At 49.0% G+C, this 14,067-nt stretch overlaps 1 protein-coding gene across 1 annotated transcript in view; it reads left to right on the top strand.

Annotated features, from left to right (window-relative positions):
- The window catches only part of LOC130386131 (neurobeachin-like), an 83,913-nt gene that overhangs the window by 20,972 nt on the left and 48,874 nt on the right, over positions 1-14,067 (top strand). Inside the window, exons 2-3 of the mRNA XM_056594908.1 lie at positions 9,819-10,050; positions 13,200-13,300. Of these exons, the coding sequence (XP_056450883.1) occupies positions 9,819-10,050; positions 13,200-13,300 (333 nt within the window). The remainder of the gene's footprint in view (positions 1-9,818; positions 10,051-13,199; positions 13,301-14,067) is intronic.

Genomic DNA, 14,067 nt, shown 5'->3' with positions numbered 1-14,067 from the left:
CATGAAATGGCACGAAAAATATTTCATTTTTCTTTAAATTTTTTCGTTCTTTATTTCTTTTGTTTTTTTCTTTTGGTTCCACTCTGTTATTTCTTCATGTTACATCCAGAAAAGACTAGAATTGCTGTTGTTTCTTGCATGGGTTCCTTCTCACTGTCGCCCTCTCACTCTCCCTCTCTCTCTGTCTCTCTCGCTCCCCCCCTGTGTGTGTGTGTGTGTGTGTGTGTGTGTGTGTGAGGAGTCCTCTTGGCTAAGTGTTAAGTGTATAATCAGTGATCTCATGTCTAGATGAGCCTCTCCTCCTCTGAGGCGCACAAAGGGACTGAACCGCCACGGCTCTCCCCCGGGACACGAATGAACACACACACACACACACACACACACACACACACACACACACACACACACACACACACACACACACACACACACACACACACACACACACACACACTGTGTCACTCACACTAGCACACACACACACACACACTGTGTCACTCACACTAGCACACACACACACACTGTGTCACTCACACTAGCACACTCACACACACACTCACTGAGTCACACTCACACTCGCACTAACACATACACTCACACTGACCCACACACACACACACACACACACACACACACACACACACACACACACACACACCCTTCAGCCCCTCTCTGCGGGCTTTGAAGGTAAAATATTGATGAGGCCTATTCTACAGGGTCCATTGTGGGCGCGCTCCGTTCGCGGGCGAGCGGCCCATTGAGGGGGCCCTCTTCGGTCAGCGCTGAGCACCTTAACGAGGAACAGGTGCATTGTCTGCGCTGGCCACCAGCCCTGATTGGTCCTCGTTATGCTAAACATAAGGTCAGGCGTGTGGGCGGTTGTTCATTGGTCAGGAGGCCTACGGGGGAGAAGCTAGGTATATCTATATATATTAGCATTTTTGTCCAAACAACGAGGTTAACGTTGGTTAAACATTTGATGCTGGACATTTGATCAAAACGATTATTTTATCTTTAAAAGTCTTCATATTTTTTGCCTCAATATTTTCTGCGCAGGTAATTCTAAATCATGCTAGTTGTATTTTAACACATTTTAATCCTAGCCGTGTGGTTTGCCGGATATTCCTCTCACATCAGACCAAATGGCCTTGACTTAGTTCACTAGAAGCCTCCATCGCTCCTCGGGCAGCAGACCGCGCTTAACGCGTTAACTTAGCCTGTCGTTCATTAGCCCATTTAAAAACAATTACGTCCATTAGCCAGCGCTTATCGAGTGGCGGTTCTCCTTTCTAGACCAACAGGGACGCATCCGCTTACACTTTGTTCCCCCCGCCCCGCCTCGTACCGCGATGCGTTTGAACCGCTGATCCTTGGCGGCGGGGTGCAGCTCGCCCTGCCCAGCGTGCATTGCACGGGCCGCTCCTGGCTTAGCCCTGGTGACAAAGGCCCCCCCGCCCCGGGGAACAGAGGGGCTGTTTGTTTTAAGCAGTCCTCCAGGAAGGGGAGCGTCTTGGCTGGGCTGCTGAGGACTTGTGTTCTACGGGCCTCTGTGTTTGCTCTGGGTCTCCAGGGGGGGGGGGGGTGCTCCTGCCTCCCGCCCGCACCACCCCCCCCCCCCCCCCCATAACCCTCCCCAACACCGCCCGAGGTACTCGTGGTGAGCCCTGCCGAGCGGGTGGATCTTCTAAGACTTCAGAGAGAGTGAGGGGGAGGCCAATGGAGGATGGGGGGAGGGAGGGGTGAGGCACGAGCGGGGGGGGGGAGGCTAGTGGGGGAGGTGATAGACAGAAGGGGAGATGGGAGTGGGAGAGGGAGGGTGAGGGGTTAGACAGAAGGGGAGATGAGAGAGGGGAGGGAGAGGCGGAGGGAGAGGGAGGGGTTAGACAGAAGGGGAGAGTGGGAGTTTGGGAGGGGAGAGAGAGGAGGTAGGGAGGGAGGCGGGGATGGGTTGGACACAAGGGGGGAGAGGGGAGTGGGTAAACAGAAGGGGGGAGGGGAGAGGGGTACATGAGGGAGGGACGGGGGAGTGGTTAGACAGAAGGGAGGGAGTGGAGGGGAGGGAGAGGGGAGGGTGGGAGAGGAGAGTGAGGAGACACAAGGAGAGAGGGAGAGGAGTGGGTAGACAGAGGGGAGAGGGTAGACGGAGAGGAGGGAGGGAGGGAGGGAGGGAGGGAGGGGGCTGGGTAGACGGGGGATGAGGGAGGAAGGGGAGGAGAGGAGGGAGGGAGGGAGGGGGAGGAGAGTGGGTTGAAAGAGGGAGGGAGGGAGGGAGGGAGGGAGGGAGGGAGTTGCAGTACATCGAGCTGTAATGACAGAATTGGTATAAACGTTTGAATACGTTGATCCTCGTTTAATTGCAATGATTAATCGCCCAAATGATTGCTAAAGCGAATAGCAGTACTTTAGGTACAGTACATAAGAGTTGGCTTAATATAACGTTGAAAGATACAGTGAATTATTACAGTATGGCCTTAACGTGAGACAAATGAGCGATTGCCAATGGGTTGTAAATGAGTGATTAACGACGTGTTACAAATCAGCTAAACAAATTAACACTTGTTGTTTTACATAACATCAATTACAGCCCATCACAATAGCACGACTAGAACCGCGGTATTGCTTAGCACTGCAGTGTAGCTTAGCACGGTTTGCAGGAAGTTTCCCAGATTTGCTAATGATGAGCGAGCGAACATGTCTGCCTCGTAAAAGAGAACTTTCAGATAGTGCCGGGCGATAAATCACAATGATTATCGTCTTTGAATGCTATTGTATGGGTATGAAACGAAGACTTATTCGTGAAGTACCCAGTTGTATAGACTCAATGAATAAAATATATGGCTAAGAAGATGGGCCTTGATATTATTCCAACAAGGATGTGTGAAATGTTATAGGGAGAAAGGTAAATATACTTCAATATAGTGACCCTCAATTGGACCCTCAGATCAACTGTTTTATATTTGAATTATATTTTTGAATTCATAACTTTTGATATAATGTTAAATGCCCCATAGTAATGGTGGTGATACGTCCTTCCATACTTTGAAGTGGACTTCTGAGCAGCTCACACAATGCCCTTCCACTCTGACACATCCAGCGTCAGAAACACATTTCAGCCAATACCTCCAGTTAAAAACGAGCCATTTCAAAGCAAATCACTCCAAGGTCACCAGAAAAACAAGTAAAAATTTCACAAGCACACGAGCCCTGGCTGCGTGCCTGTTCCTATTAACGATGTCCTGCTAACCCCGGGTTCGTATTGAAGTCAATATTTTGGTAACTTGACAACACGGCGCAGTAACCTAAGTCCAAAGCCCAAAGTACACGGAGAGAACACGGAAGGCTAGGCGGGGGGGGGGAGCTCAAACACAATGTGGCTCTGGGAGCCATCGCGACAACCGCCGTTGCCAAAACAAATGTCTACACCGTGGTTGCCAAGAAGCCAGTGAGGTCACTTCTTGGATTAGTCCGGAGGGAGTGCAGAGTCTCTTGCCTTCTTCCAACCAAGGCAGGGACTCTGCTTCCTCAGGCTCTGCGTGTGTTTGTCTGGATGATTAGGCGTCGGATGAGGGGGTAAATTCGTGGTAAAGACGCCACCGATGATGTGTCAGGCTTGTGAGAAACAATGATAACATCGGGTACCGGTAATAATGATTACATGTAATGCAGCAAGAGGAAATATAGGCCATCACGCATCTTAATTAGCATCATATTTTGTTATGTTAAAATGACGCAAGTCAAATTATAGTGTGTTTGTGCCTAGTGCGTGTGCATGCCTGTGTGTGTGTGTGTGTGTGTGTGTGTGTGTGTGTGTGTGTGTGTGTGTGTGTGTGTGTGTGTGTGTGTGTGTGTGTGTGTGTGTGTGTGTGTGTGTGTGTGTGTGTGTGTGTGTGTGTGTGTACACGTGTGTACATTTGGATCACCCTTGTGACCTCAACCAAGGTTGAGGGTACTCAACTTTGTATACAAACAAATCAACATAAAAAAAAATGGTTTCATCTCTCAGAAATGGGGAAGATCAGCAGACAAGCTCTTAATGACACTGCTCCCTCTCCCCCCAATAATTATCTCATCTATCTTCTACATCTTTTTTGCTGTGATCCAGAATAAAGGGGGTTGTTATTTCTCCAACAGCGCGGTCACACCGGCGCCCTCACTAGAACGTCCAGTAGGGCGGCTCGATTATGGGAAAAATCATACACACGATTATTTTGGTCAATGTTGAAACCCCCCAAAAAGCTTTGTAACTGAGAACTTTAAAATTTCTCCTTAAAAATTACACAAAATGGTATACAAGAAAATGTTCCAATCTAAAATATTATACAGATATGTATCCAGCTGTTCTGCCCTTTCTATAAAACAGTAAAAAAAAATAGTTGAAAAACTCAATTATGTTAATGTTGTGATCATTTAATGCTAAAATCAAAATCGCGATCACCTTCGCCTCGTATTATATTAAACAGAGAGCAAGAGCTCAGCTTGAAACTTCCCATGATGCGTCTCATCCTCTCTGCTATGCGACACTGCTTTCTGCGTCCCGACCAAAGAATTACACCGTTGGATCATTCTTAAATCTGTTGTATGCATCCAGGAGCCTGGAATATCACTGGCATCTGCCAAAATACTGCAGTAATGGATATTACAAGGAGATGCAGAATGGAGATGATTCGGGAAATGTAGATGGATTGTAGTTGATGTGCCAGTTCCGATCTAATTTATACTATCTATCCATTAGGGCTGGATAGATAGACAATTGATCTATGGGTCAAACTGCATAATTGATCGTTATGAAGGGAATAGTTTCGTTTTTCTTGGCTGCTCGTCAGATAAAGCCAGCACACTTCAGACATCTCTTTGGACTCTGGTAATTTGTGATGGCGTTTGCTTTTATTTGATTGATCGATTTAACAAAATAAATTTGAAAATAGGAGAATTTAAATAATCATTAGCGGCAGACCGAGTATCCACTACTCATTGAATAAATACACTTGATAGTAGTGACTGGGAACTCACTTGGTGAATTGAACAGTTGCTCCAAATTATTGGATTGTTAACTGTCTGATTGGCCAAACACGGGTCTGAGACGTCACATATCTGTCCGTAACCCTTAGGGTTAAGGTTAGGGTTAGCACTTAGTGCGGTTCACAGTTCACAGTAAAATACGAAAGACAGCCGGCATCATTGATGCTGATACTTTTTATTGGGTCAGTTCGGCCCGACGTTGCACTGTTGGACTTGGCGTGAGGATGACTGCTGGCTCCAGATCTCCAGACGCCCGTCTGAGCAGTGCGGTGGTGCTTCACTGCTTCATGTAGTTGCGGCTCCCTCCACTGCTGTTCAGCCCTCCCGGGGCTGCGCTCGGGCAAGGCAGGTTAGCTGAAAGAAGGGGGCCTACCGACCAACATGTATAAATAGAGAGCTGTGCATAGCGCGAGCCGATTTTAGACCCAACTTCTCTAAGGTTTTTTCTGGCACAGAAGAGACGGGAGGGAAAAAGTAGGCCAGGCGCCTCTCCCCCTCCCCCCCCTTGACGGGGCCGCTCTCCTGCAGAATTTATCGTGAAGGTGAACCACTGCACCTCTCAAACGGTTTCCTTTATTCATCCCCGCGACGGGCCCCGGTTATTCAGCGAGCGAGGGCCTGTCTGCTGGCTGGCCCCTTCAGTTCAGGGACTGGAGCTAAACGCAACACAAGGGAGGAGACGATAACTTAAACTACAGCTGCACTCGAGATGCGCCACAGTCCTGTCAGCCTCCAGATAAATCGACGCTCAGCATTTCTTATTTCGTTCCCCGCTTGATACCGCCAGGCCTTGATACCGACCAGGGCAGTGCTACCGATCGATGCTGGAGATCACGGGCGGTGCGACGTCGACGCACCCCCCTCAACGTTAAATATACCAAGCCGTCGACACATAAGCGCCTGAACATTAGCTAAATGAATCAAGCGAGCAATAAATGTCAGGTTGAAATGATAGCAGGCTCCCTGCTTTTCGCCTTATTATGCAAAGTACAATGTTGACAATGAGACGTGTTCAACCATCTAAAGCCGTATTTCGGCGTGCGCAGCGTTGTGTCAGCGATTCGGCTCTAGAACCGTGCGGCGCCGGGAGACGGAGCCTTCTGTTCTGTGTGTTTCACTGCGCCCGTTCTACGTTGACACTACCGTCAGAGTGACATTTCAGTCCTACTTCCTCCTTCCTCAGTCATTAGTCCAGTGAGTCAGTGCTGCGTTAAATATATTCTGTGCAACCGCTGCCAATATTAAGTCTGGATAGGTCCGTGGATTTTTGTTTTTCTATGAAGTCATGAAAAGTATTCATCTACTCATCGACTAGAGACCAAAGCAATGCCTTAAGGTGGCAGTGTCTTAACCTTACAACCCCCTCGTAGCTTAAACTCGTTAGCGGGTGATAATAGATCGTGATGATCAGAGGTGGTCCGGGAAACAGAGACATGTCCTGATAAATATCCCCTTCCATATCAATATTCAAATCTCTCTCTCTCTCTCTCTCTCTCTCTCTCTCTCTCTCTCTCTCTCTCTCTCTCTCTCTCTCTCTCTCTCTCTCATGTTGATCCTTGTTCTCTCTCTGTTCTTTTATTTGGGGCCCGCTGCGTCTCTCTGTCACAGCCGGCGGCCTTCATCGTGAGGCGGTGTGTGTTGCTGTCGTTTGCATCACCCTCCTCTTCCTCGTCCCCGTCGCTGGTTTGGGAGACGTACGCACTAAGGGGTGATTCTGCCACCGGTGTACATTACTGTGTGTGTGTGTGTGTGTGTGTATGTTAATCGTGCTCTCAGCTCTCAATGTCTTCACAATGCGATGGTATGGACATGCATAAAACATAGTGTGTGTGTGTGTGTGTGTGTGTGTGTGTGTGTGTGTGTGTGTGTGTGTGTGTGTGTGTGTGTGTGTGTGTGTGTGTGTGTGTGTGTGTGTGTGTGTGTGTGTGTGTGTGTGTGTGTGTGTGTGGGAGGGTGCCTCTGTAACCTACATCAGGATTAAACTCGCACTGTATGGTTAAGGTTGGTTTATACGCGCTCTATAATTAGGAGGACCCCCCCCCCCCTCTTCCGGCCTCCTGGAGAGCCAGTACTGTCGGGGCCTTGGGAGGAGGAGGTGGGGGGGGTGGAGGGTGGAGGTGGGTGGAGGGGTGGGTTTCAGTTGAAGGCTGTTTGATATTAATTCTTCCACCTCTTTTAGTCCTCGGCGTTGTTCAGAGGTTCAATGTAATCTCCTCTAATGGGTTCACAGAGGGTGGGAGGGGGAGGGAGAGGGAGGGAGAGAGGGAGAGAGAGAGAGAGGGAGAGAGAGGGAGAGAGGGAGGGAGAGAGAGAGAGAGAGGGAGGGAGGGAGGGAGGGAGGTAAGGAGAGAGATGGAGAGGTAGGGATAGAGAGAGAGGAAGAGATTGAGGGAGTGAGAAGAGAGCGGGAGGGTTGGGGAGAGAGAGGAAGGGTGGGAGAGAGAGAGGGAGTGGGAGGGAGGGAGGGTGGGGGAGAGAGAGAGGGAGGGTGGGAGAGAGAGGGAGAGAGAGAGATGGAGGGAAGGAGAGAGGAAGCTAGCGAGAGAGTGAGAGAGAGGGAGAGAGGGCAAGGTAGAAAGAGAGGTAGCGAGAGAGAGAGAAGACGGACAGAGATTGAGAACAGAGATTGGCAGACGGACAGATCTAGATCGAAAAGGCAATGGTGTGTGTGTGTGTGTGTGGGGGGGGGGGGGGGGGGGGGGGGGCGGGCATGAGATGGAAGGCTAACACAGGAAGAGGTGTTCAGCCTAATGGCAGAAAGCCTTAGCCTGTCCCCAATCAATCTCACCGTGACGCCCCAACAGAGAGCTCTGGGGTGGGGAGCTGCGCGGAGAACACGCTCAGAGGAGGCTGTGTGGACAGGGCCAGCAGGAAGGTGTCCTTGAACGGTTAACCGTTGTTGGACTGCCTTTCAGGGCAGAGTAGATATGGCTACTCGAGGATATTTCTATGGTGTTCTTTGTCCGGGAAACATAATTGTTTCCTTATGGCTATGGCCTTGTTTTGTGTATGGGTCTCTTCTTCACTTCTGATCGCTGTGGAGCTATACAGGCTTAGGGGGCTAGGGGGTTGTTAGTGGGCGCTGTCTTGTAGGGGCTGGCGAAGGCCTTTCAGACTGTAATGTTGATGGGAGGCTGACCAAATTATCTGACCGGGATTAGGGCTGCTCGATTATGGGAAAAATCATAATCGCGATTATTTTGGTCAATATTGAAATCACGATTATTCAAACGATTATTTTGAGTTTGAAAACATGTTGTATTTATTCAGTATGGCTCTCGCAAAAAAAACGAGAAGAAAAATGTTCAAATCTAAAATGATATACAGATATTTATCCAGCTGTTCTACCCTTTATATAAAACATAAAAAAAATAATATAAAAAAATAATAAATTTAAAAAAAAAATAGATTATGTTAATTTTGTGATCGTTTGACGCTGAAATCGAAATCACGATCAAAATTAGATTAATCGCCCAGCCCTAACCGGAATGCTTTCTCTCAGCTCCGTGTTAAACTGGTACACTCGAAGATCTTCATGTCAATAAATTACAGTATTTATCACCCAATGAGGAAACAAAATGGCGATTGATGACTGATGAAAGCCTGTGCATTTGCAGCATTAGGAATGTTAGGAACTGACATGGGAGGATGGATCTATGGGAACAATTACCACTGGTTGCCAAAGGTGTCGCCAAAGAGAAGGAAACCCCAATCTTTGAGATCGCCTCTTTAAGTATAACAGCGACTGTATTTAGTGAATCAATGCAACAGCGAATCGATCCGCGTTTTCTGAATCTGAACGGTATTGTTGTCCACGGATAGGGGAGGATTTCCGTAACGTTTTATTATCATCATTTCCTCGTCGTTTCATCATTGTTTGTGGGTGCGTGGAATGACATCACGCTCTTTGAGGTAGCTCGCGGGGACGGACTGCAGCTTCCTGCGCGGTGGCGTCACCGGCGTCACAAGTCCTCCCTGTGGTTTGTCGCTGGTCGTCATGGTTACCGTTGTACCAAGGATGGTGTGTGTTTTGTGTGTATGTGTGTTTGCGTTTGTTTGACTCACCGTGGAACTAAAGTGCCACTTCGCTTGACAAGATGTGTGCGCTGTTCCTTTTTCCGTGATGTGGTTGTGCGGTACATCATCTTGAAGAGAGAGTGTGTGTGTGTGTGTGTGTGTGTGTGTGTGTGTGTGTGTGTGTGTGTGTGTGTGTGTGTGCGTGTGTGTGCGTACGATCTTAACATGTCGGCCCGATGTTGAAGTATTTTCGTGCCTGTTGAATATTTGATTCTGATTGTATTTTTTTGAAGCGATGCTGTTCATTTTACATCTGAGAGCTAAAGTGTATGTGAGCGAGCGAGAGAGAGGGAGAGAGCGAGAGAGCGAGACAGAGAGAGAATACAAAGCACACAATGTGAAGGAGTGCAGGTGTGATTTGCGGCTGCCTTTTTCCATTTCCCTCCGTCAGAATCCTCCTTAAAGCTCCATCGTCATCCATCAGGAAGCAGGTTGATCCTTCTCTGCCAGACCCAAATGTTAAACACTTCATTTGATCATTTCCCCCCCTCTCCCTTCTTCCCCCTGCCCCTCCGTCACCCTCTTCTTTTTCCCATTTTAATTCTTCCCTATATTCTCTCTCTCTCTCTCTCTCTCTCTCTCTCTCTCTCTCTCTCTCTCTCTCCCTCTACCTCTCTCTCTCTCTCTCTCTCTCTCTCTCTCTCTCTCTCTCTCTCTCTCTCTCTCTCCCCCCCCCCCCCTCTCCCCCTCTCCCCCCCCCTCTCTCTCTCTCTGTGAACCAGCTGGTGGGGGGAGAGTTCGACCTGGAGATGAACTTCATCATCCAGGAGGCGGAGAGCATCGGCTGCATGGTGGAGCTGCTGTCCCACTGCGAGGTCACCTGCCAGGCGGAGATCTGGAGCATGTTCACCGCCATCCTGCGCAAGAGCGTGCGCAACCTGCAGACCAGCACCGAGGTGGGGCTCATCCAGCAGGTGTTGGTCAAGATGAGCACCGTGGACGACATGATTGCAGGTGAGGCACGGCTTCTTTGTTCCTGTGCGTGTGTGTGTGTGTGTGTGTGTGTGTGTGTGTGTGTGTGTGTGTGTGTGTGGTGTATAAAGGTATGTGTGTCTTTGCAGGTGAGGGACGGCTTCTTTGTTCCTGGGGGTGTATGTGTGTGTGTCTGTGTGTGTGTGTCTGGATGTAAGGATGTACATGTGCGTGCGTGTGTGCATGTGTTTGTGTCGGGATGTAAGGGTATGTGTGTGTCTGTGTCTGTGTGTCAGGATGTAAGGGTTTGTGTGTGTGTTGGGATGCAGGGTCGGTGTGTGTGTGTGTGTGTGTGTGTGTGTGTATATGTGTAAGGCTTGTGTGTGTGTCTGTGTGAGGATGCAGGCTCTGTGTGTTTGAGGATGTAGGGTGTGTGTCTGTGAGAATGCAGGGTGTGTGTGTGTGTGCGTGTCTGTGTGTTTGTGTGAGTATAGGGACTGTGTGTGTCTGTGAGGATGTAGGCTGTGTGTGTGTGTATGTGTGTTTGTGTCTGTGTGTGTGTGTGTGAATGTGTGTGTTGACATACAGATGAATACAGGAGACAGAAGTTGCCTTAAACGATATTATTATTCACTCATGTGGCAGACATTGGCCTCCAGGGCGTGATTCTGGTGTCTGGTATTCAGGTATCATCAGGGAGAAGGTAGGGCTGTTCGTACGGCATCTCAGCTCAAGGAGGCCAAACAGGACCAGCAGATAGTCTGGGAGCCAGGAGGTGGTGGGTGGTGGGATCAACCCAGTACATTAAGACCCCGCAGACCTTTCTCCTGGGAGTGAAAACACTCCAGCCACTCACGCCGCCTCCCCACTGACCATCACAGGCATCAATGACCTCTGTTTACAAAAACACCCTCATTTAGAGTCGCCACGTGTAAGATTGAGCCCTATCACAACTATAAAAACTCAATAACAGTGTTGCCGCTCACTGGCTGTGCAGCTGTGTGCCCTGAACTAGTGTAGCTTGGCTGGCTCGTAGAATACATCAGTTATAGGATGTGACTCTACTCACAACATGATTTAAATCACGACCAGCCCTGACTACAGATACGTCCGGGCTGCTATTTCAAGCTAGCAGCCGGTTGAAATGCTACACATTGGGCGACTTTAAGGGATGGGCAACAATGGAAATGTCAGCAGCCCCAAATTGGAACATTCTCAACACACACTGACGCCGGCCCCCACCGAGCGGTCGCACAACATGACGACCACAGAGCCTTTGGAGCGGCTCAAAGAGATGTATTGGCTCAGCGCTGCTGATGGGCTGGCTGTGGCCATCGGACCAGAGTCCTCCACGGTGAGGTCGCCCGGCCTTCTGTCCACAAGGTCAGCCGGTGGTCTTTGTAGTAGTGGCAGTAGGCCTGCCTAAAGGCTCAGTTGTGGTTCGACCATGCTGACGCTTCGACGCAGTCGTGAACCTGTTTTGGTTCTGCGGCGGGTTTTAGTGAGCGGACCAATCACAGACCTCGCTTTTGCGACGCAAGGTTAACTTATTTGGGTGCCGCACGCTTAGCCCTTGTGGTTCAACATAGGTAAGAATTCAGTGAATAAACCATGCCGACAGGTGTTAATTGACCCAGGTAAACCTTCGGTCTGCCTTGGCTTGGTCAGCAATCGCAAAGAGGCCTTGCTTCTGGTGTCTGATTTATCTTCCAACTCATACAACTTTATATGGTGTTGTGTTGGCCACTCAATGGGTAGAAAAATAAGCTATTCATAACATAGTGTTAGCACTATATAGTGGTCCAATGAGCTACTAACGTTAGCTTAAAACATGTGGTCTAAATAAAGCATAGACTATAATTATTTGCATCGTCATCGCCCACCCGTTGTTTTCCTCCTCGTCTTCAAAGGAAATGCAGTGTTTGTGTGTTTCACTTCCTGTTGCTCCCTCGCTGCTCCACATCGCCGAGCGCTAACTCGGACCACCTTCTCGCCGCGCACTTAACGACCACTGCGGTGTCGCTAACGAGCCCTGATTTAAAAACCGCCTGCACCACCGACAGGCCCGTGCATAAACCACCGCCCGCTTTATCTGCTCTGAAATACAGGACCATAGATTTTCCTCAGGCCTCCGCGATACGTCTGCCTTCTGCTCGGAAGAACCCACGTATTGCTCGACTGTACCCTCGTAAAACACACAGGAAGTGTCCCTAGCAACAAAACGGGCCTATCTCAATCCGACAGGAAATCGCCTTTTTATCTCTCGGAACCGGTCCTGTTGCTGAGGGCCCGGTCGTCTAGACGACGGAGCCTGCTGCGGGCTACAGACGATCTCTAGTGGACGGGGGAAGTCAGTGTGAGTCAGGGTGATGAGAAGAGTCTTCAGTTGACAGTGGACTGGAGTTTGGGGGCCGAGTGTAGTCGTTGTGACAGGATGAGTTCTGGTCTCAGTCTGGCCATGTTGTGACGGTGTTAAACCACGTTTTTTACTTCCCTCTGCGTTTGCACGAAAGGGATTTTTATGGTATGCTCGCTGATATGAAGACTGAGAGAACTTCTACTTCTTCTACTACTACTGCTACTACTGCTTATCACTCACTTAGATGGTGCCATCGGATCATTTCAAGTTGATGAAGTGACCAGAACAGCATTTCCGAAAAGATAATGTTTGACCAAATGAAATCCCGGACATGGGACTATATGTCATATATCATCAATAGGTTCATCACTTATGGGCCAAGCACTGGCAATATGGCAGGCAAGGCTTGTAAAAATAAAGATTGTGAATCATTCAATTTGGAGTCCCAGGACCCAAGGCTCAGCAGGTTTGTACGTTATCAGCAGAATTAGCCCACATAATCACCATCAGGACCCGAATCGGCAGGGACCACCTCACAATTAAATGTTTTGTTCCGATATGTTTTGCAATGCGATTCGTTGAATAACACAATTTTCTCTCTCTCACTCTCTCTCTCCCTCTCCCTCTCTCTCCCTCTCTCTCTCTCTCTCTCTCGCTCTCTCTCTCTCTCTACCTCTCTACCTCTCTACCTCTCTCTCTCTCTCTCTACCTCTCTACCTCTCTCTCTCTCTCTCTCTCTCTCTCTCTCTCTCTCTCTCTCTCTCTCTCTCTCTCTCTCTCTCTCTCTCTCCCCCTCTACCTCTCTCCCTCCCCCTCTCTCTCTCTCTCTCAGACCTGCTGGTGGACATGCTGGGGGTGATGGCCAGCTACAGCATCACAGTGAAGGAGCTCAAGCTGCTCTTCAGCATGCTGAGGGGTGACAACGGGGTCTGGGTGAGTCCAGTCACCCTGTGTGCGTGCGTGCGTGCGTGCGTGTGTGTGTGTGTGTGTGTGTGTGCGCGTGTGCCTGCATGTATGTCTATATACGGCCTGCCCTTCTCTTAATCACTTACAACATGTTTGTGTCGGCGCCATTTTGTGTATGTGTGTGTCATCTCCTATGGGGAATCATAATCACACAATATGTTTAGCAACGTACATACAATAATTACTGTAAACGAACAAAATAACACAGCTAGCAGGGATCCACCACCAGGCTATCTGTGGGCCCTACCCTCTCTGTTGGCCGGTGGTTTAGACATCACAGATAGTTCAGTCCAAAGGCGTTGTTGATGGTTCTGCCAACAGCGTGTTGTATTTCTTGTAAATGGCAGCTGTACACTGGCAGTCTGTTCTGACCAATCACAAAGAGTCGGCGGCTAAAGCCGTTCCTCTCCTGATTGCCAAGTCGCTGTCTCCGTCTCTCTTGCCGACGTGCCAACACAGAATTTCAGCAAACTTGTCTGTGGTGGTGCCTAGACCTTGAGAAGGGCTAACACCATGTTGTTCGAGATATTACCGTATTTATTAATCAATTGGCTTTTCCTTGGTTATTTCTGTTCCCTGGCATATCGCGCCAGCCTATAAACCCATTCAAATAACATGGTTCAGTGGGGGCACGAAATAGACTTAAGTATAGACCAACACAGCCGTTCAAATCGGCCCCATTATTACTCCACTACATGTTATTATTGAGAATGCTTCACGCAATGTACTGTTGG

Source organism: Gadus chalcogrammus, chromosome 7 (genome assembly GCF_026213295.1).
Source record: "Gadus chalcogrammus isolate NIFS_2021 chromosome 7, NIFS_Gcha_1.0, whole genome shotgun sequence".
In the NCBI taxonomy this organism is placed as follows: domain Eukaryota; kingdom Metazoa; phylum Chordata; class Actinopteri; order Gadiformes; family Gadidae; genus Gadus; species Gadus chalcogrammus.
This window is presented reverse-complemented; position numbering and strand designations above follow the sequence as displayed.